The sequence below is a fragment of the Anguilla anguilla genome, chromosome 12 (genome assembly GCF_013347855.1).
Source record: "Anguilla anguilla isolate fAngAng1 chromosome 12, fAngAng1.pri, whole genome shotgun sequence".
In the NCBI taxonomy this organism is placed as follows: Eukaryota; Metazoa; Chordata; class Actinopteri; order Anguilliformes; family Anguillidae; genus Anguilla; species Anguilla anguilla.
The window spans coordinates 22356688-22380094 of NC_049212.1; the positions used below are offsets into that span (position 1 = coordinate 22356688).

Consider the following 23407-nt stretch of genomic DNA (forward strand, 5'->3'; position numbering starts at 1 on the left):
TTGGATAGCGCTCGCTGTGATACACATCGGAGCACAATTTGGGAGGTTCGGGAGTCTGTGGAGTTGTAGATGGAGGTGGGACTTGCATTGTTTCCCCTGAACAGGTAGGTCTAAAGTTCAACAATAATTTATGTGGACTTTCTGCTTGCCAGCCAATTAAGTAAGTTAATAAATGCACCATTGACTGTTATGCCTTATTGTTAATGTAAAATGCAAAATGTGTGTGGTGTCTGAATCTCAAAAAAGTAGCTAGATAGCACTGTGTTGTTGTCTGTCATATTGCTATTGATATCTATTAGTAGTGGAGGCCCGGCTAGGCTATCTGTAGCTAACTTACTGCCGTAGGCCTGTTTATCCCTGCAGCAGTGCTATTTACTGTCAGCAGAGTGTAGTGCTGACAACGCAATAATCTCTATGCGTGTGCAATGCTGCCATTTGCAATGCTGCTGTTTGGCATGATTGACCACACCAAACTGCATTCTGCCTTAAGACTCTCTTACAGTATCTCTGTTTCTGGTTGAACTCGACCCATCTTAAAATGCATCACATGATGCACGGTCAGAGGAATTAAGAGCTCCATCACCAAGTACTGGGCTCTGAGGAGAAATAAATCTAATTCTTCTGAGCGGTTTGCAGTCATGTGCAGGCTAATGGAATGGGGCCGGTCAACTGAACAGAACTACCAGACAAAAATGCCCTCTCTGGAAACTCTCCCTGCCTGCCTTTAGGCACACTGTTTCAGTATTCAATATGAATAAGGCCCTGTTTAAGCCACACAGGACAAGGGTGTCTCCTGCATGACTACATACAGGTGACATACGATAACTTATTAAGGATTCTAGAAGGATCCAACCATCTTCCGATCAGTATACCTCACTCAGTGGAGATAAAGGCAATCAAGCATGTAAAGAAACTCAAGGCAAAATAAGTACTTTGACACATCTTCTGTCGAGAAGGACATACCCGCAGAGGAATTCTAAAGTGCATTCAGCAGTTTGAATCTTGAATCGCTGCAAAATATTCTCCAGGCACAGAAACAAAATGAAATAACAAGGTGAAATTACTCTCTACTCTGAGACAGTGAGGGAAAGACAAAAAGCAATAACAGCAAAATAACTAGCAAGATTCTGTTTATTGTGCCCTCTCTGTAAATAAACTGGAAATTACATATTGGCTATATATATGTACATGTTATTAATTCATGACACAACAACAGCTGGAACACATGAAAATTATGCAGAACATTTCTTGGATAAATTAAAAGGCTGGTACAGCTTTCTGATGAGATTGTATGTGATACTGGTACTGGTGTCAAGCAACAGGATACATTGAAACAGTGAGGAATCCAGTGTAATAACCACATCTTAACATAATCACTCAAAATTTCATTTCGACTATATTCAAATGACAAATTGTCACAACAAGGGGCTAAAAATGTGTCTTAAAAAAAGAAGCATAGTTATGTATAATATTACACCAAACAAAGGATCATTGACTTCATCCATAAGCATGCATGCAGCATCAAATGTTTATGATGCAATTGGGTTTAGCTGCAAAAAGGCATTTGTACAAGGAAGTGTCAACTGAGACACTTGAAAGACTGAGTCATAGATGATTTGAAAAACCAGTGTGGCAAGAGATTCAGAAGTGATTACCATTCTGGGTCAACAGCCTGGAGATCTCAGCTAGAATCACAGCTTCCTAAACTGGGTTCTGTCAGAGCTGGGCCTGCTGTTCTTCTCACAGACTGGACAAATACCTCTGCACTGAGCTGCAGGCGACAAGAGAACTCGCATCATTAACCATGTGGCAAAGCTCCCATCTGAAAGGCACCACTACTAATTATATAGGGCCTACGCTTTCTTGCTCTGCGCAATTTATCCGTTAACAATGCACCACCAAGGGATCTTTTCCACTCTGCATATACAGTAAATTTCTCAGAAAATGAATCTCAGACTATGAAATATTAATGGATATGATACAATCTAATACACACAGACATACAGTACGCACTTGCAGAGGCCCAGTCCCTCAGGATGATATGAAATATGACTGGTGCTTGGTTGAGGTGAGCGTCAAAAACACAAGCATACTGTTACCGTCTCGATTAAGGAATATGGCGTATGTTTGATCTGCGCTCCAGGCATAACCCCACCAAGTGATTTCTCCACACAGTTTACCTCAGTACGGGAGAACGTTGACAACTCCCAGAGGTTTCTGAATACACAAGCGCTCACTAGACACTGGCGAATTCATTAGTCAGTATCCATGGATACGGAGACATCACGGAGCTGCATAACAAAGCGACAAGCCATAAACTGGCATGTCACTTAAAGATGACCTTAGACAACAAAAATAAGTACAAAAATAAATTAGAGACAGCAGCTAACTGTCAGTTGTAAATGAGCAAGGACACGTAATTGTTCAACCTTTGCTTTCTAAAATGGTCTTTTCTGGGGTGCTTCATCTAGTACAAAAGATTTAACAATGTTTTTTTAAGTTTAGTATTCAAAATTCTTGAGCTGCCCACAAGAAAAGCATTGCACTTTTTAAATGAATGAATAAAAGTAGCCACAGAGAACACACTTGTTTTTGTTTTCATTTTCATTAAAGCAGATAAAAAATGGTCTAAGCCTCATTTTTTAGTTCTTCTTTAGTTTCCTATATGTGCTTGCATCACAAGTGATAAATATACGGTCAGTCAATTTACAATTAATTTACATTTTTCACATTCACACATTATAGGTAACTGTTCAGTAGTGTCATATAAAGTAATCTAAGCATAAAACCATATCAAGTGGGAAAGTATCAAACCTCTGTGTGTGTATATAGGCCTATTATGCAGGAACAAAACACCTGGTTAACCTTGCTTCAAAAATCCAGGTGAAGTTGTGGCGACTGCAGCTTATAGTTGAAGCACCAGCAATGGACAGTTAGCGAAATGACAACCGCACAGGAGAAACCAGTTAGAGGTTCCTGCAACATCATTTTAAGTCTGCTGTTTGGGAACATTATGGATGTAGCGTTAATGATGGATAAGAGGGAAAAGGTGGAGTATAAAACAATGTGTGCAAGCATTGCTTTGCAGTAGGGGACAAAAATGAACTGCCGGGTCTCAGGAGGACACCCCCCCCCCCCCCACACACACACACACACACACACACACACACACTCAAACATGTATTTGTGTGCTTTGTCATTCAGTTCTGCTTGTTGACCACTGATTGTAATGTGAAGGTATCAGACAGAAGTGGGTGTAGCTCATGCCTTGTTCTCAGGCACCTGAATCACACACAGCACACCTCCTTGCCCCTTGCCTTGGTTTTGCCAGAGAAATCTATGATCTAAAGCAGGCGGAGCAGGTTCCGTTTCTTGTTGAGTTGAGCTCTGGTGAAATCGTGTCGGGTACTTCCGACTGGAGGATGTCATTCTCATTGGTGATAACATGCTTCACCAAGCAATTGGCCGCTTCATCAATGTTGATGTTCTCCTGTGGGGCAGGGTGTCGGAGGGGAAGAGGGGTGGGGTAGTGGACAGAGAGAAAGAACGACGGTTGAATTTAAGTGACGATAGCCATGCTTTGAACTTGTTAACAGCTGACATCTAAAACGTATAATAAAGGAAGTTGATTACTTGTGCAAAAATCATACGTTTGCAAGCAACAGTGTTTTGCTTTCAGAGACAGCTGATGGCAGGGAGTCCATCAAAATGGCATGCCCCTTGGCAACGGTCTCACAAACAAACAGCTTTGAAGGAGCCCTGGAAGGACAGTGTTAATGTGATGAATGCTGTCAGAGGGGGAGCTCTCCACCCACGCCCGCTGGCAGAGCTGGCTTGGCAGGTGAGCGCACATCTTCCTCGCTCACAGGCCCACGAACACCCTGCTCGGTGTTGGTGGGCGCCTGCTCCCCAGGAGATTCACCATCGCACCAACAGCAATAGCACTACACAGATGGTAGATCCCGGTTGCTAAGAAACCAGACATTTGTTGGAGTGCTCTTTTGGTAGTGCTTAAAAACAATGCATGCCAAAGCTGAGTGTAAAAATGCAGTACATTCAGGAAGTATTGATTGTTCCCACTTAGCTAATTCTGTATTTAAAAGGCGTGACCTTTTTTTTGGCAACATGACTTCACTAGTGAAAGGCTTCTCCTCCATCTGCCTCTACAAAGGGCAATCAATATTCACTACGTGTAAAAAAAAAAAAAAAAATTCTGTCTTCAATGTTGGGGGTTAAGAGTGCTCTGTGTGCTGTCTCCTCATTAATGATAAATGGAGAGGCTCGACTTTAATGAGATTCTTTGTGAATTTGGCCAGCAATGCCTCCGCAGCAACTTTTCTGGCCGTGAGTGAGTAGCGGAATTAATCAGAGGCTGAATATGCATGAGGCTCTTATCAGAGTCTCTTACAGGAAATGGGAGAAAGACTTGCGCAGATTTCCGCCTGCAATCATGTCTCTCAATATCTCTTCTGAGATTATGGAGGCAGCTTATTTTAGCTTCCTATTCAGTCTCGGGACCTTAACAAACCATACGAGAGCAGGAGGAATATCAAGCGGTGAATAAAATCATTAGACCTTAAGTCATAAGAATCATAAATAAAGAAAAAGGCACAGATGATAATAAAATTGAAACTTATCTGATCTAGTGGTCCTTTCCCTTAATAGCACATTGCCCTTAATGTAGCTTCATATTCTTCATAAGTAAATTGAAATTACAATAATTATATTATAGTACAGTAATCATAATTATAATAATTATAATATGTGCAAATAAAATGAATATCCAGCATAAAGTAATCACCATATATGTCCCTGACGTATACTGAGACAGAGCTCACTATTACAACCCCTCCTGCCTCAGAGGTATAACAGTGACAGCTGGAATAAAGCTTGAATGGTGAAAGACACACCTAAATGCTAGTCATTTGAAGATGTGAAGTACCCACACATGGAAAGGAAACTCATGCAACTCCTCTCTTCTATTCACAATATAAAAAAATTTGTTCCAACAGTATGGTAGGTCTTTCAGAATCTGTGAATGGGGGTATAGGTTTCTTTATGTAGCGTGTATTTTAATGTGTTATGCATGCTTATGTGGGGCAGGTATGAGGTGATATATCTGTGGGGAATCCTATTTAAGAACAAGGTAATTGTTACATACCCTCACTCCAGTGACCCCCATCTGACCTGCCTGTTAAGTGACCACAAAGCTCATCTTAAACTCATCTGTGAAATTCCACACATCCCTGAAAATCCATTTTCATGAACTAAATAAGTCAGAGATCACCTGCAGAGAGCTTCACTCAGCTGTCTGCTAACGTAGCACACAACTTCTTAGAGTCTAAAAAGAAGATTTAGACTACAATTCACCTCGATCACATCCCAAAACTGCTCAAGTATTTAACCTCTATCTAACACACAGCACAACAAAGCATGTAGCAATTTTGATCTGACAAATTTCCCTTGCTTCTCCCAGGTTTGGGGTATTGCCAGTTGTAGCTTTTGAGCCACCTCTGTGGGTCCCATACCCATGCAAGAAGCACTGCAGCTGAAGCATTTGCATTAGTCTGCAAGCCAGGCTCCACATTACAGGACACAATGCACTACAGATCCACTCCTTCAATGCACAGGCTGAGCATGCTCTAAAGGCAAGTGCCTTCGCCAACTCAACCGCTGGAAATCATTTTAAAATACATTTTTTGAAAACAGTGACATTGACAATTTACTTGGAAATATTAAGGATTTAGAAATCCCACAAATTACTTGGAAGCCCCAGAGTTTTATGTCCTAAAAGGATAAGCTAGATTAATAAAGGCATTTATGCAGATGAGTGCCTTGATTTTCTTGATGAAATAGATAATAAAACTGAATATACAGAGCAATATGGGCATTATGTGCTGTATGATAATTAATGAATTGATGAATACACATGCTTTTATTTCAGGACAAAAAAAATCTACTCACTACACAACTCACTTAGACACTGAAGTAGAGCGCTCGTCTGTCCAGTTTATACTCTCATGTTTATACTCTCAATATAGAACATATACAGTAGGAATGAGTTATTTTTGTAATCCAAAACTACAAACTTTGCTTAGAATATGTACATGCTACACACAACATTTCCTATCATTGGTGCCCAAAAGGGACAAAGAGGCCCTACACCAGAGTTAAATATATTAATTAACTGCGAAAGAGGGGATAATGCGCATTCGGCCATTAAATCCATAGTAATAGTGTCATATTACTTAAATTTATAACCTAAAAATGTCACACAAGCTGTGAATACTGTAGCTAAAGCTGCTAAATATACAGTGGCTACAGTTCTATTAGAATGTTGTGACAAATTTAGCTTAGAGAACTAAAAAATATATATATATTTGCTTTCATTTGTATGCAAAACTCCTACCAATGCAAGAAATGTCCAAATTGCTTTTCGGGAAAGTGGTATATATCACATGCATTCGCCGCACAATGCCCCACAAAATGATGTCAGTCATGACTTCATTAATTATTCGAAGATGAGGTTATGGTTGATTTTAAATGCAGCCAAGGTGCACATTAAGTTTTGTAGGAACTGCAATGTTTTGGCTCTATCTACCATACATTCTTATCTTTCCAAACAATGAGTTAATGCTTTTATAGAGTTTAAGTACCTTCATTTTTATGCACATAATACATAATTCCAGCAACGACTTCACAAAAAAATTGGGATGTTGAATGCATTCCAGGTGGAGGAAGTGTATCTATTTAAATGAAAAATATGTTTCAATGTGTCCTTGTTGTACATTAAATTTGGTATCACTAGGGGTCATTTCACAAATTTTAGAAGTCATACACAGTAATCTTTTAAATTTAGTTTAGATTTATGATTCATATAGTTACTGCGTAGTAACATCATACAATCCATCATTTATGGCATACCAACAAATTATCGTGCATGAAGGGCTATTCATTTTTTTAACCTCCTCTCGTGAACATCCCTAGCCCTTCAACTTGACTTCTTTAGCGTTATAGATAAGGGAAATTAAACTGCAATAAGGAATAAAATGGCAAGATATCAAAACTGGGACGTGCCACACAAGCTCATTATTTAGCCAAAGAGAAAAAATAGTGAAGGTAATATCATAATAATGAGTGACTAAGAAATGAAGTGGTAATCCTTTCGTAATTCTTCACTGTCTTGCTGCTATGTAAGGTGACAGAACTGCGTGATTAATTCACTGAACATTATGCATCATATTCTGTCTTGTAAGAAATCATGATCTTCTCCCAAGATCCAAATAATTATTGCTGTAATTAATGAGAAAAGGGAGAAAATGTGTAAAACATTTTAATTACACAGGATGGATGATATTTTCGAGCTAATGTGCTCTTGGAGCTGGTTAATGTGCTGGTTGGCTCATCCTGCAAAGGCACAGTTCCAGTGATTGGATGGTCTGATATCCAATCCAGACTACATTCCAGAGGTCTGACTGTGGCCAGCAGCCCAGCAGGACTGTGTATAAATTTGCCCTCGTTTCATCCAGGGAGGGAGGGCTTCAATCCACAGGATGACTCATCCTGAGCCAGTCCGCTGTCACAGGTTTTATATGAAGTGTACTATGGCTGCAAGAGCTCAACAATGGATTGCAGTGTAAAGAAGTTGTGGCTGACATCACATGTTTTCCCAAACTGATGGTGGAGACTGCACTGATGTGCTTATGAAAGCCACTGGGTATTCCAAATTGGGTGAAAAATAAATAATTATTTGCATTTGATTATTCAAATGTAAAACTAATGCACCTGGTAATACCCAAATATAGAATGCAGTTTCCATAGAATCAAATGAAATATAAGAAAATGCTGGCATTTGCATCCTTGATGTAATTGAACATTATGCAAACATTAGTTTTGGTTTACATGATTGGAAAAGAAAATTAATTAATTAATTTTTTCCAAAAAAAGCATACACACTTTGCAAATCAGAACATTAGGGCCTGGACCCAATCTGGATCCAGTCTTTTCAAAATTGAACTATGTAAATTTGTAACAGATGAAGGGAACCCAGCCTGGTTAAGAGTGCCAAAATTAAATGAAAATATATAGGAAAAACAATTGTAATACAGCCTGCCCTGATGTGCCAATATGTTGTATAATAAATTATGTGAAGTACATGATCAGAGAGAAACTGATTGTCTGTACACACTACCATCTCTCCAGCAACATTCTCACAATCTTTTTAACATGTTGCTCAAATACTACCATGTTGCTCAAATACATATATATTTATGGTTTAAACAAATTCACTAATACATTAAATCCTATAACCAATGTGCTTAGAATTAACCAAAATCTCTCATGGCTTTTCTAACAGGTATTATGAATAGTTATTACAATGTACATATAAAAATACACAACAGAATATGTTATTAATTTGATCTAGCAATATATTAAGGTATTAAAAATGAAGGCCCATGTTAAGTATTTGGGTGGATTCAAAACATACATACATAGCCAGTGTGACAATCCTGGTAAAGAATTGTGACTAAGGTTAAATAAGCAATGCCTTCAATGCATTCTTAGCTCCAAACCCACATGCCCTCTGAACAATAGTCCCTTGTTTCAAATGGAGCCTGCTGCAGCATATTTTTCATAATATATCTTTCGTACACAATAGTGTCTGCTGCAGAACTTCCCTGAAGCTGTCTTGAGTAGTGAAACCTCTAAGTCATCTGCTTGCATCACACGTTCGTGCCCTTTATCAAATGCCCAAATGGCCTTTTATAGCAGCCGTGACTAGGATGCAACTTCACATCAAAGTAGAATATTTCTCTATATAAGTCACAAGGGTGATGGAAATTGACTGTTATGCAATAACAGAGAGAAGCACAAAGAGAATTATCATATAAGTGCATGAACCTTCCTGTCTGTCCTGTTAATGTTGATCTGAATCCGTGTGAACGCAAGAGTGAGGACACAATCAAGGATTACCTTGGCAGAGGTCTCGAACCAGCCCACAAATCCATTCTCCTTGCAGAACTGGTCCATTTTGATGCCGTTGTTCGTCAAAACATCTCTGCCCTGGTCACATTTGTTGGCCAACAATACTGCGGCGATGTTCTTGCCATTTGAAAGAGTCAATTTGGAGTCCAAGTCTTCCTTCCATTTTGTGACCGCTTCAAACGTGGATGGCCTGGTGACATCAAAGACGATGAAGGCTCCCATAGCCTCCCTGTAATAGACCCGGGTCATGTTCCCAAATCGCTCCTGACCTTCACCAATAGAAAAAGCAACAACAGAAATACACATTTTTCAGTTATCATCATATTAGGTAAATATTGGGAAACCGTGGTTTCTGTGATCTGTTGCTCATCTTTATATTAGGACATGAACACAGCATTACAGTTAAGTAAACGTTCCATAGAAAAGTTTCAAAGGTTACAGCAACTACACAGTTATTCTCAGGAAATCTTGGTCTAGCACTTGGGAAATCCTGATCTAGACTTCCAGGACAAGGTTTGGAAATTCCAGCTTTAGGCCAAAGTGGACAACCTCTACATTCCATAGATCCCATGATCCCATAGCGGATTATTAGATGAGCACAGGAGAGTCATGCGCTGGTTCATAATCTTTTTGAGTCTGGCTTCTAATGTATTCCATGGTCTGTGCTCACCATAGGGTTTGTGCTGAGAAACATGGCTGGAACAAAAAAGAGCCTCCAAAATAAATACGAGAACAATAAAGTGGTTGTCAGCACATCATCCCCAGTCTTATTTTCACATTTAGAACAACTGTCACTACAATCCCCTACATAAACAGACACACACAATCAAATATGAATTTCTTTCAATTGAATGGTTTTAATAACTGAAAACAGCTAAATGAATATCACTAGCCTCATGATGTATTGTGGCAAGATTCTGTGTGACTGATGTCTGATTTCACTCTCTGACAGTCATATCTGGCCGATTAGGCGAAGGAGTAAGATTTGCACGCATGAGAAGAATGTCTTGTTACATGGAAGGATAAGCATGTGTGGAATGTCCAAGTGCAATTCATTTACCATCAATGTCTCCTTTCTGAACACAGAACCCAGACCTAAAAATATTATTACAAAAAGCAAAAATAAACGTTCTGACTACAAATCATTGTCTTACAATGCTCTCAGTGGACAGATATTGCTGTAAATACAATAAGCATCCACACCTGGCATAATGTTCAAATTCTTGACATGAGATAACCATATGCTTAATTGGATAAGAGCAATTAAGTTGGGCATTAAAACACCTGCACACCACCCATGGTTTTTTGGGGGTGGGGCATTACATGTGTCCATATTTGGAGTTTGACATGTTAAAGGGTTACTCAAGGTGGCCACACATACTCATGGACATTTTCTGCCTGGAGTACACATACATTCTATATCTTTCTTAAAGTTAAACGCTGATGTCAAGTAAATAACATTATCTGTTACCCTGTAAGAAAGAGCATGTACAAAACCTTACAGCAGAACAGAAACATAAAATTCACCAAAGTAATTTATGTTAAATGGATCACTCAAGGATACTGTACTTGAAGCACTGCACTAAAGCTGAATTGCTTATTTCAGATATAAAATCCTGCAACATCGTGCTCAACAATCCAATTCTACCTTCACTAGACTACATCAGCCAAATGTCTTACATAAAATCTAAAGAGGAAAGGAGTCTTAAGTCAGTCATGTTGTACTGTACCAACCAACCAAGGGACTGTGAGCAGTGGTTAAAACTCAACCTTTGACCAGAAGAGATAGGTGTTGAAATCCTGCAGTAAGATTCCAAGCCTTTAAGCACCTCTAAACAAATATGTAAAGACAGAAAATTACAGGCAAGTATCAGGTCTTTTTTCTTTTTTTTTAAACAGGCAAACCACTTCTTCAAACGGAAACTTTACTTTTTATTTACAAAGACTATTCTGTTATTGGCTTGAAATCTCGCTCACATGAGGCAGAGACACATGACTTATACATACAGCAACACAGGGCGGGGAGCCGGGCCTGGAGTGGTAGATTACGCTGCGGCTGCTTGGAGCTGGCCTAAATTTCTCACGTGAGACTATTTATAATGACATTCTGTCTGCGTTTTAACTATGCACCCCTTCTATTGCTCTCCAAATAAAAAGGCAGCAATTCAATTCGGTCACTAAAACGTTTAGATAACATCTGCCGTCCTACTTTTAAAACCTGTGTCTTAGTCGACAGACTGACAGTAAGGAGCCTAATAATGACACTGAAATATGAGGTCTATTTAAACCATGCGCCCCATTCCCACGTATCACAAACTCAGTAGATATGGAACGGAGTATTACTGTAGCCTACACTGTCGATAACTAGGATTTTCTGTTTATACTCCTATGGTCCTAACAAGTTCAGTTCAGTAATGATTGAAATGGGACTATATCATTTCTTCCCACAAGATATTTCCTATTTTCGAATAGAAGAAGTATGTGATCTGTGGACAGAGGGATAAAATAAAGATTTACGGAATAAATTAATCTCAAAACGTTCTTCAAATGAATTTCGAAAATGAAGAGTACCTAGCTATGAAGTCGGACGAGACTGTAAATCTGTCATTTCATAGAAGCGAAGCCTACCTGTCGCTCTACGCTTGCGTAACAGTGTTGTATAAGCCTACATTTTACAGCAGAAACTTGGAAATATACATGCAATTTCGCGAAAAATAAAAAAGAATGAGAGGACGCTCTTGCACGAATGTCTTTAAATTCTTACAGACGACAACAAGGTAAATAAACACACTTTCTAAGGTATTCACAGAATAAATACAGTGTTGCCACATCGGCGAACAGCCGATGAGACAGGGACAAGCCACCTTATTCCATAAGGAGACAGAGAGGGAAGTCTGTCAAAATGAAATAACCACTTTAAGTTCACTATGTGTTCTGGATAACTCTACGGACTTCGTCCTACCTGCTATGTCCCACAACTGAAGCCGGATAGTTTCTGTATCCCAGTTCAAAACTTTCAAAGCGAAGTCCACTCCGATTGTCGCTCTGTAATTCGGAGAGAAGTTTTGGTGAACATAACGTTTGATGATGCTTGTTTTACCCACTCCCAAGTCACCAATTACTAAGACTTTGTAGAGATGTTCTTTTTGGTTGTTCTGCATGGCGGTTGTTGATCATGCCCCGTGTAATCCTTAGTGATGGAGTGGCGTGGATAGGACGCGGAGCTCTTTAAAATCAAGAAGGAACGCCCCGAACATTCGGGTCAAGGGAATGGTAAGGCGCTGTTCAAACTTGTGACTCGCAACCCACTTGCGAGTATGAGAAATCAGCAAGTGGTAGCCAACGAGAGTTTACATGTTTCGAAATGTTTCCTATAATTTTATACATCACTGTGTAGTCTTGTGTAAATAAATATTTTCACAACTTTTGGTCCGGTTGGCGAGAAGCGTTCGCCGTTGCGTCATCACGAGGACTTCAAGGTATTGAAATAAAAGGCGAACATTCAATATGATACTCTCCATACCTGGGTCCATCATTGTAGGCCTACTGCAGAAATAAAACTTATATGCTTAAAGTCAAGAGCAAACCTCTCCAAATAATTGGCCTTTCACGATCCACATTATTTGGATTAGTGTCAATAATGGCTGTAATCTGCCACCGATCCAATCCACAAATCTCCCACCGAAAAAGCTTCCCATTTATAGAATTAAATTGAACATTATTATTGTACGTGTTCAGGTGTGCCGCCAGGGATTTTGGGCCTTGTGTAAAGATCTCACATTAAACCCTCCCCTTAAAAAAAAAAAAAACGATTTGTTTTATCCATACATTGTAAATAAAATCTATTTTATTAATATACATTTCAATAACTGATTAAGTCATCTGTTTTAATATTTTTTGAAGGCCCCCCGTCAGTCAAGGCTCTTGGATGTACTACTGCATGTGCTTGACATGGAAGAATATGGTGGACACGTTCTACCGCCAAAATTATGTAGTGTGTGCACACCTACATATAAATACCACAAGTACTGCAGTCTAAGACAAACACCAAGCATAGGACCTGCATCTCATAATTCAAATGCAACCAATTTTCATTGACCCAGGCCTGGTACGAGAGCACTGTAGATGCTCAAATTTTAATACTCTCTTCACAACATTTGCAAAATAGTTTACTTCAGTTTCCACTGCAGTGCCTGAGGTGGTGACCATTCTGTGCAGTAAAATAGCATGTTGGCAATGGCCTTCTTCCCTTATAAAAACACAGCACTGATGTGCAGTATTGTCATAGATGTGAACCAAAATAGCTATAAAGAAATAATCCCAAAAAATAATTCTAAAATCATCTTTATTTCTCAAACATAAAATTCAAAGAAAAAAGTGCAAATTTATCTTTGACTCACAACTACATTCTAAAATCGTCATTGCATGGAAAACTTACTGTAAACACGCAAATTTAAAAAAAGCTAAGCTAAGAGTGCAGCCAGGTTCAGGCATTTCCCTTTATACATCCATGAGACTCAAGATCATTTTAAGTTCCTTAGATATGGCAGGCTCATTTAAATAACAACTTCCCTTTGAGATTTAAAGAGGTGGTGCTAGATTTGTCAAGGTCAAGCCTGTGCTTTCCTGAGATTTAAACTAATTGAAACAACATTGCTCAGTAAACTATAATTGATCATTTAGTACATAATTTTTACAACAATACTGGTCACGGATGACAAAACACACCCTTTACTCTTGTAGTTTGGTATACGCCACTTCCTGGTTCAAATTTCATAAGCGAAGAAGAGCTCTACAGTTAAAAGACTGAAGCACAATAATTGTATCCATTAAAAAAATTCCATGCCATTTTTCACCTGGCATTAAAATCTGTAAGCAATTATTTTCTTTAACAGCACTGGCACTATTGATTGAAAGAGCCGTGGGGCTGAGAGAGACCCGCTCCTCAGAAACCTACAGTTTGGGGATTGGCATGGCCGCCACAGCGATGCTCTCGATGCTGCACTCGTCAGAGCCCCTGCGGATGCGGAAGAAGCCGTCCTCCCCCCAGCCGGTGCCCCAGCTGTTCTTCACTATCCAGTACTTCTGCCCAGTCTTATGGCACTTCCCGTAGCCCACCAGTAGCACCGCGTGATTGGTCAGCTCGAAGGGGTTGACCTCGTCCGTCAGGCCCGTGTGGTGGTAGATGCCCTCCTTGTAATGCATGAAGTCGGGGTACACTTCGAAGGCCACGCCCATGGGGCCATCCCTCACCAGCTCCGCCATCATGGCCGCCTCATTGCACGCCCCGTAGAACCCGCCCACATAGTGGTACTCGGAGGTGTAGTGGCGCAGGCACCCTGGCTTCACATCGCAAGGGGAATTGGAGCCAATATAAGGGAAGCAACTCTCCTCAACGATGCCGAAGTCCTGGATATACTTCCCAATGAGATACGGGAAGCCACCGTCGCAACCTGTTGGGGTGAGGGAAGGGCCGTTACAGACAACAGATGATACAGAATTCCGATTACTGCTAGTCCTGTTCACACACCCTCAACAAATTCACAGAAAGTGAGATACTCCTCCAGAATCCCTGCAACTAAAACGTTCACAGCAACTGCTTTCACAGATTAAAACTCACAATAACTCTCCCATATGGTTACACAGAAGAAATACATTGGATCACTAACAATAAAATAAGTGCAGCGTAAAGCAAGTATAAATTGGGGAAAGTACTGTAAATAATGGAATATAATAAGTATTATGCTTCAGTCAGCTGGTATACCTCATCATCCAGGCTGTAGCATAATGTGTGTTTTAGGGAGCCTTAAGGCTCCATTTGTCCATTGTAAACAACTTTATAGAGAAGTTTTTGGAGTCCTGCATAAAATAGCCCTTTACATTTCCAAAATCAAGAGATGGTAGCTTTTAAAGAATCATAAAGAAAGTATCCAAGTGACTACTTCAACACTTATAGTCTTATTCCGCCCTGTACATTCACTTGCCGGTTACAACAACAAATGAAACACTGCATGTAATATGGATTGTCCCATTATACCAATTCAGGGTCGCAGATGTAATGAAACAGCAGACAGAATTTAAGGTTTACAATAAATAACACAATGGCTCTTGCCAACTTCACTGCTGCAATGGACTTTGACAATCCAATTAGCAAAGAGTATCAAGAATAGCAGAACTCTCCTGAATGGAAGAATTTCTTTAGATGTGGTGACAGGAATCTGAAATTATCTGAAAAATATAGAGGACAGCCACCCTTCCATAGCGGAGATATCTTTGGAAAATGTTTCATTAGTAAGCTTGCAAATAAAAAACTTTAAATAACACTGAGACGTGCCTTTGATCAAGATTATGAAGATCCATCCAATCAAACATTACACATCTGACATGGCACATTCATTTCCCAGTAATAATGCATGTGCAAGATTCATACAGAGGAATTTCCTATAAACAATATTTCTGTCAAAGTGTGTATTAAAATGGATGGCAGGGGCTGCTTTCTATACACAGCTGCATCAGGCAGTGTCACAGTGAAAACTCCTCCATTCCAACGCCAAAGCACACACAAACAGCAGACAGGGCATACCACACAGGGGTCCCACATCCCTACACTTATATTCTGCAATGTCACTTCAGTTAAAATTTGTAACAGTATTCTTGTGCAGTCGCATTGTTAATTGGGTTCCATATTCTCATGCCGCATCTACACCCTGGAGGCTTATACAGTAATGTAAGTGAAGTATAATGATTTAGTCAGGCAAGGATTTGAAACCAGAACATTCTGGTTTTGAAAACAGGTCTTAAATGCAACAGCTTGTATCTTGGACCAACACCAAGAAATGTCACACCCTGGACACCACAAATGTCACGCATTCTTGGCAGCTCCATTCACAATCGATTTCCCCTCCACCAGACAGAAAAGAAACAACTGACAGAGGAGGGATTTGAAACAGGAACTCCACAACCGAGCAATGCTAGCAAAGCCATCTGTCACCTCTCCAGTACAGTAAAGAAATGACAGCTTTCTCTGAGTCTCACTGGATTCTGGAGAGGAGACCCAATTATGGAGTTCATAAATTAAACAGAAGTACCTGCAGCAAGGAGGGGGTAAGAAGATAAAGCTATTAACCCCAAACTGAGGTCCAAGTGAGCGCAGGTTTACAGGTTCATTACCACTTACCATTCAGAGGCCCTTAATGGATGTCAAGGGATGTAATTATATGAATGAGTTTGGGAGGGGAATAAGGTGCTTTCAAACTAATGGACCAACCAATAATTAACCCTGAAGTGTCAGCCATACTGTAACAGGCAGTGGAAATCTGCTCTGTACTCACAAAATACATGCCAACCTCTGACACCACAGAGTCTGCTCGGGAAGAACCTGTCGGGACCCATGGCGCCAAGAGACCCACGGCTGAGATTCTGTGGTTTGACATCTTCATTAACTGATTTAATTACGTAGCCATCGTTTGTACCTCAGAAATGGTCATGAGCCAGTGACGCGGACGCACAGGTACCTTGGGAGTACTGGGAGCAGGACACCACCTGCTGCGGGCTTAAGACGGGCGTCTGGGTGTTGTTGGTCCGGATGCGGATTCGAGCTTCCAGCATTCCCATAGTGGCAAAGGAGTAGCAGCTCCCACAGCTAGCTGGAGATTAAATAAAAATGGCGGGGCATTTTAAACACATATGACCAACAACTCCAGTTTTCAAAAGACCTTTTCTAGATTAGGAATATATGCACATTTCTTAATATTGAAGAAGAATCCTGATAGTTTGATCCCAATTTCTCTCAAACATGCAAGATTTCTGTAATTGCACTTCCACTGTACATAATGGATGACTTGAGCTGACATAATGGTGTAGTTTACCCATCAATATGTTCAGACTGCACCCCATTACTTTAGATCCCTGTTAAAGGATCATTGTACTTTGTTTCAGTGAACGTTACTGTACAAGGCAGCACTGCTCATTAACCAACAATCTTACACAGCACTTAAGCTGGGCTGTGATTATGGCATTCGCACAACAGCGATTTGGGAGGGAGCAGACTGGTTTTTCTGTGTGAGGTATGAAGCGGGGGGGGGGGGGGGGGGGGGGGGTCCTTGTAGTCCCTCAGAGTGGATTTGTTCATGCTGAAAACAATGCTAATTCAGGTCAGCAAGACTGAAATCTGTAAATATAAAACATGGGTCAAGCTCACTGCCTATTAACCAGTCATTACTGAAGGCCATGTTAAGTTCTATGCATGGGAACCTCTTAAAAGTCATCCACCTGTTAAAGGCAAAAGCAACAAGAATAATTTAGCGAACCAATAGGGAGACCTTCAACAACAAACCACTTCCATCACTGACATTAACAAAAGGGATGTAGGTACGGTAGCGTTTACACACTAAATGTCAAAATAACCCAGCCCTTCCTAAAAGCATGAACCTGAAGAGTCAGACGAGCTCACAAGCCAACAGCCGTATGGAGAAACAGGCAGCATTTAGGCTGGTTCTGTAAAAAAGAAAGCAGTTCTAATAGCTTCATTTATTGATGTCAGCCATGCGTCACACAACATAACACCTTTTAAGATGGTAGGACAGGGAGCCCCCACAGACATCTGCGATCGCATTACATTACATTACATTACATTATAGGCATTTAGCAGACGCTCTTATCCAGAGCGACTTACACAACTTTTACTTAGCACTTTACATTGTATCCATTTATACAGCTGGATATATACTGAAGCAATGCAGGTTAAGTACCTTGCTCAAGGGTACAACGGCAGTGTCCTTACCCGGGATTCGAACCTACGACCTTTCGGTTACAAGCGCAGTTCCTTACCCACTGTGCCACACTCCGTCCTACACAACTCTGTTGCATTACACAACTCTTACTTTCAACCGCCTCATACTGACTCCAGGTTCCTCACAAGTGTCAATCACTCAAGAGCTCCCAAGCAATGCAGTACGAATGTTCAATTTGGTCAAAGGCATGGTCCTTGTGTCCTTGCACCAGGGGTAGGGTGGTCGCACATGGTTCCTGACCTTATCAGCTCGATGCCAAAAGGCGATAATCTCTCAAAAACTGAGGGAACGCACCTAGTGCAGCTGTTGCCATGCCTACAGACTTGTGTGAGGGTCAGGGGCCAAAACACTTCAGTGTTGAGGATCAGAGCTGGTCTTCAGAGGTTGCCATTCACACATAGTTCTCAGCAGTACTGTGCATACTGTTACACTTCCACAAGTAACTGTGGGAAGGATCAAGCAGTTTCCTACACAGTCCACTACAATACAGGTACAGAAAGAGGGCAGTGTGAACACTCATTAGCACTGACTCCACCCAGACAACACCGCAGAGAATCTCCATACAGAACTTATTGTCCATAAATTGCTCTCCATGAGACCCACCTTTCCACTTAAACCACAAGAAGCATCAGCCCCCTCTACTGGTGGGATTCAGTTATTGCACTGGGGTAAGAACCAATATTTAAACTCAATCTAATTTGTGTTCCTTTTCATTTCATGCAGGAGTGCCCAACCCTGCTCCTAGAGAACTACAGTCCTGAAGGTTTTCCTTTCAAACCTAATGTGGCATGCCTGATTCTACTAATTAGCAGCTCAACGAGGTGTGCTTGTTTAGGGTTGGAGTGAAAACCTACAGGATGGTAGATCTCCAGGAACAGGTTCTGGCAGCCATGATTTAATGGATACATAAGATTCTGCATTTTACAAGAGCTTAAAGCAATCTATTAATTTTCCTGACCAGCAAACCAGTGAGATAATTGCTTAAAGGTTCAAGCGAGTAACTGTACTTTAACCCCAAAATAGTGTTCCAACCATTTTTTCTAGAGATAAGTTTTTATTCCCCCTCAGGAAATTGCTCTATAAACATGAACTGTGTAATTTTCCTTTTCTTCACTCTTACATTTTTTCCCACCTGCATCTGGGGTGGGTGGGTGGGAGGGGGTGGGGGGTTAGTGACACTTTGTTCATCTCCCAGCTTGTGAAACAAGATAGTAAAAAGCCTGAAGTTAAAATGGCAGAATTGAAAATGTTACCACTATACAAGACAAAACCTTCAATCATGTACAAGTTAAGACCTTTTCACAGTGACAGCTGTATCCTTGTGAAGACATTGCTACTGAAGGATTAAATGACATGAAGCGTTAAATGACATGGATTGGTGATGGCTGTGTAACAAATGCACTGTAAATAGCCAATTTAATTGCGACTGACTCGAATCAGCTGTCAAACTTGGGTGTTCTTCCCAAAATGAAATCCTGTGATAAATATGTTCCCCATCAGGTGGAATATCACAGTGACCTTTAATAACAAAGTCTGTTCAATCTCTAAGGATTTTAAGCCTTTGAAGGCTGGAAACAAGGGGCCTCATTCACGAGACTTTTTAAAAATTCTTCTTACTTTTGTTCTGAAGAAACATTCCTGCGAAAAACCAATGTGGAATCCAAGAAACAAGGGCAGACCTGTATGTTTGTGCATATCCCAGATGTGTCAGATGATCAATACCGATTGTGCGTTTGATGCGCGTGCCTGTTCATGTGATTAGCATAAGGAAAAGCCCTAGCAATCTCATAAAAGGCATGTTGACTTCAGGGATGAGTGTAAACATAAGCTATTCATCACTCTCTGCAAATATATCTGTGCAATCCCTAAAGGCACAGTCATCCAATCAATCCCAAAGTAGCAAACATGGCATTGCTAAGTATTGGGATTGATTACATTATTTTTACTGAAACTTTGCCAAGATCACATAAAGCATCAGGGTCATTACTTCATGACTTGTCTTGGTAATAATAATAAGCGGTGATTCCCATACACTGGAGGCATCTCTTGTAGACTTATCTCATTCAGTATTCCGAAAAAAAGACACAAAGATGCATGAGGGATGTTATGGTCTACGATAGACTACAAAGCTATACACAATACAGAACAATTTTAAGTATTCAACTTAATGTGTAACATTTAATGTGTAATTCATATTTTTAAACATATTCTGTAATACATCACTGCAATCCACACCGTTAAACCAAAAATTACATAACTGACACATTATTTGTGCTAGTTTTAGAATGGCACCTACTTGCTCCAGCTATAACCTTTACATTTTTATAAATTAAAATGTATGACAGATTTTTTTTAAAAACAAGCACTGCTCTGGGATCATTAAGTTCAATAAAAACAGAGCCCATTGCTTGGATTCAAGGTCAAACAAAAGGTACCAATTACAAAGGGTGCATTTAAATTAGGTAAAATAAAAGGCAACCATATGTGAAGTTGGGGATTTACCTTGGTTGCGCACAGGGGTGAGGTAGTTGACACCATTGACGTTTCTCCAGTCCCAGTGCTCAGGCAATCCTGCAGCCAGCTTGGCCGCTTCAGCAGTTACAGGGGCAGGTTTTACACGGCTGGGAGGGAAGAGGACGGTTGACAAAGGCACAAGCACCGGACAATAACTGGCCTTTTGCAATTTTAAAGCACCACTGAGTGAATGGATTCTCTAACACTTTATTTGAACAATCACATCAAAAAATAAGCCAGCATTTTAAATAACAAGGAAATACAGGAAAACACAAAAACATAGGGAAAGGGAAAGGCTAAAGTCATATGAAATGCTATGTACAAAAAGTGCTGTTATTTCTACATGGTGAAACCAAAATGTATTAAAATACCCTTTAATAAAATCTGAGAATCTGCTATTTAAATACATGTGCATTGTTTGACTGCAAATCTAAAATTGTGGTGTACAGAGCCAAATTCCAAACATTATGGAGCTCACAGTACATAAACCTAGGAAGATTCATATTTGTTTAATCAAAATGAGCTTTTTCACCTGGGAATACGGGAGTCCCTTCCACCAGCTCTTCGAATGAGCTCCTCAATGGTGAAGCTTTCGTGCTCGCTGTAGGCAGTTGCCTTCCAGGACGTCTGAACAGCGTTGATTGTGCGCACAAAGTCATGGTTGTGTTTGTAGGGACGCTGAAAGAGCCTGTCATTTTGGGTGAAACACACCTCTTTAGGAAAGGTATTACTAAGTCATAAAATTAAGGGAGACATTTTTTTTAAAAGGATGTAAAGATGGGGGCAAGTATTGTCAAGACCAAGGAAGTTGTGAAAGATCTTCAAATTCAATCAAAATGGAGAACTTGTGATAATTGTGATATAATGAATACAAAGAGGATTACCATACAAGCACTCCAAGCAAAAAACTCACAAGCTCTGTTTGAAATCTGGATGATTGCTGACGGAAGTTCTCCGGGGAACCGCAGTAACCTTCTTTCCCACAAAACAGGCCCAGTTGTTTCCCAGAACGTCGTGGACCCACCCTGGTAGAGTCTGGTCACAGTAGCTGGTCACTTCTGAACCTTCCTGCTTGTACTGTGTTGGACACAGAATACTGGCAGTGAAATAACATTTATTTTTGGAGAATGAGGACAATAACCATGTGCATTTGGGGCACTAGAATTATAACTGATGAGTCGATGTCTGAACATACAAGGAGACCGCACACATTTCAATCTTAAGCATACTACCATAGTAGCTAAATAGTAGCTAAACCTGTAATTTGAGAACATTAAAAGTAACACTCGTTTTATGCTAACGCATCCAAGTTCCTGCTGTACGGAGTAGAATACTCAAAGGTTAACCTTTCCTCCCTCTCTCAATCTGCGAAACACGCTCATAAATTTTTATTTGCAAAAAGAGATGTGAAGACTAGGGGAATATCAATCATAAGAATATGCCAGATGAAAACGACTGAAACGAAACAGGAAGTAAGAGCCAAACGTCCATCAACCTTGAAAAAACCGAACCACTTGTAATCGGTCAAAACCACTTCGAAGCCCTGGTTGTAGATGAGAGTGAAAAATCCCGTGTTCCCCAGGTCGTCAGAGGCCACGGACAGCTTCTGAAGATTAACTGTGACAGTTTTCACAGAAGGTCCTGTAGGAAACACATGCGGAGACAGTGTCCATGTAAGCTATAGTTCAAATTCAATATTTTACGGGTAAGTATAGCTACACTGCAGACTTCAGTTTAACCAAACACAAGAAAGATAGGCTTGGCCTTTCGCAGTGGTATATAGTTAGTTAACACGTGATGTACATGCTTAAAATTTGGTAACGTATTGGGTGCCTAACAGTGGTAACTTGGCTATCTACGACAACACCAAAGTTTCAATAGGCTAAACGCAATACAGATTGTACTTACCCATCGTTGTGCAGTTTATGCCCCGATCACGCCCACCTTCGGAAACCTGGAATATCCAGGTTCCCACCAAATCCTCATATGTGCAGTTAGCTGGGGTGTCACAAAGTGCGCGTTCCACCCCGAACATAAATATCCACCACAACGCCAATTTCCCCTTCATTATAAACGGGCAGCGACTCCGTACAGCCTTGGTATAAAAATACGAAACTCACGATTAGCAAAAAATGTTTTGACTACAAAGCCTGGTGTATTATCTGACCAAGAACAAGTTAGCTGGTACTTACAATATCAACAGTAATTTAAGGGTCTTCTCACTTCAGTGTCCTCCCCCTCAAAGACACTCGTTAACTGCTACAAAGTTCCCCCTTTGTCATATGACTTGCAGCAGTTACCACGTGATTGAATGTGAAACTGCAGCGATGTTAAGATTATGAGGAAATAACTTTTTAATGTAGGGTCTCATTCATACAGTACATTGTTACACCTCACCTATATTGTTTTTTAATTATGAATGGTATTTTTAGGGCTTTGAAACCTGCACATTTAAAGTGTCAAATGGCCTCGTGGAAGAAGACATCATTTAAATGATCAGCTGATCAAAGCTTACACTGCAGAAAGGATGTGTGGTTGTCAAGTTTATTTTACAAAATGTACAGGTTCTTGTATATTTACAACTTTAAATAAATATAGATTGTAAAATACATAGATAGGCAAATTGATAGACAGGGCATTTCATTACTAACATACTTTTATACCAAGAAACATACTGTCATTTACACTAACGAAAGGGGGAGGGGAATGAATAAATAAATACAGATAAAAATTACTAATATTTAGGCCTACTGATCAAGTATTGAATATTATAAACCTATCTAGACAAATGTTTGCCCCATTATCGTTCTGTATATCTGTGGACCAGATCAAACTGAACTGGAGCTTATTACAGCATGCATTGGCTGAGAGGCAAGAATACACCCTGGACAGGTCGCCAATCTATCGCAGGGCACACACACCATTCACTCACCACTCATTCACACACTCATATCTGTGGGCAATTTAGAGTCTCCAATAAGCCTACCTGCATGTCTTTGGACTGTGGGAGGGAACCAGAGTACCCGGAGGAAACCCACGCAGACACAGGGAGAACATGCAAACTCCACACAGAAAGACCCAGGCCAGGATTCAAACCCAGGAACACATTGGGCAAC

General features: G+C 40.3%; 2 protein-coding genes across 2 annotated transcripts; both read right to left on the reverse strand.

The window, feature by feature from the left end:
* Positions 1-1113: 1113 nt before the first annotated feature.
* Positions 1114-12310, reverse strand: rab38a (RAB38a, member RAS oncogene family). Its single transcript, XM_035384232.1, has 3 exons — positions 11948-12310; positions 8974-9254; positions 1114-3490 (listed from the first exon to the last, which is right to left on the reverse strand). The coding sequence occupies exons 1-3, from the start codon at positions 12144-12146 to the stop codon at positions 3338-3340; spliced, it is 633 nt and encodes a 210-aa protein (XP_035240123.1). The 5' UTR covers positions 12147-12310; the 3' UTR covers positions 1114-3337.
* Positions 12311-13313: 1003 nt separating this feature from the next.
* On the reverse strand, positions 13314-22587 carry ctsc (cathepsin C). The gene is made up of 8 exons (XM_035385596.1): positions 22484-22587; positions 22200-22386; positions 21787-21932; positions 21205-21368; positions 20824-20979; positions 20280-20398; positions 16500-16631; positions 13314-14438 (listed from the first exon to the last, which is right to left on the reverse strand). The coding sequence occupies exons 2-8, from the start codon at positions 22357-22359 to the stop codon at positions 13939-13941; spliced, it is 1377 nt and encodes a 458-aa protein (XP_035241487.1). The 5' UTR covers positions 22360-22386; positions 22484-22587; the 3' UTR covers positions 13314-13938.
* Between the last annotated feature and the right edge of the window lie 820 nt (positions 22588-23407).

Excerpts from the sequence above, each read along its gene's own strand:
- ctsc (XM_035385596.1), bottom strand. The coding sequence starts at position 22,359 with ATGAAGGGGAAATTGGCGTTGTGGTGGATATTTATGTTCGGGGTGGAA. Across the intron at positions 21,369-21,786 it reads AGTGGTTCGGTTTTTTCAAG|TACAAGCAGGAAGGTTCAGA; the intron begins GTTGATGGACGT and ends TGTCCAACACAG. Across the intron at positions 16,632-20,279 it reads CACCCCTGTGCGCAACCAAG|CTAGCTGTGGGAGCTGCTAC; the intron begins GTAAATCCCCAA and ends TTTAATCTCCAG.
- rab38a (XM_035384232.1), bottom strand. The coding sequence starts at position 12,146 with ATGCAGAACAACCAAAAAGAACATCTCTACAAAGTCTTAGTAATTGGT. Across the intron at positions 9,255-11,947 it reads TCAGTTGTGGGACATAGCAG|GTCAGGAGCGATTTGGGAAC; the intron begins GTAGGACGAAGT and ends CTATTGGTGAAG. Across the intron at positions 3,491-8,973 it reads GGTTCGAGACCTCTGCCAAG|GAGAACATCAACATTGATGA; the intron begins GTAATCCTTGAT and ends CCTGCCCCACAG.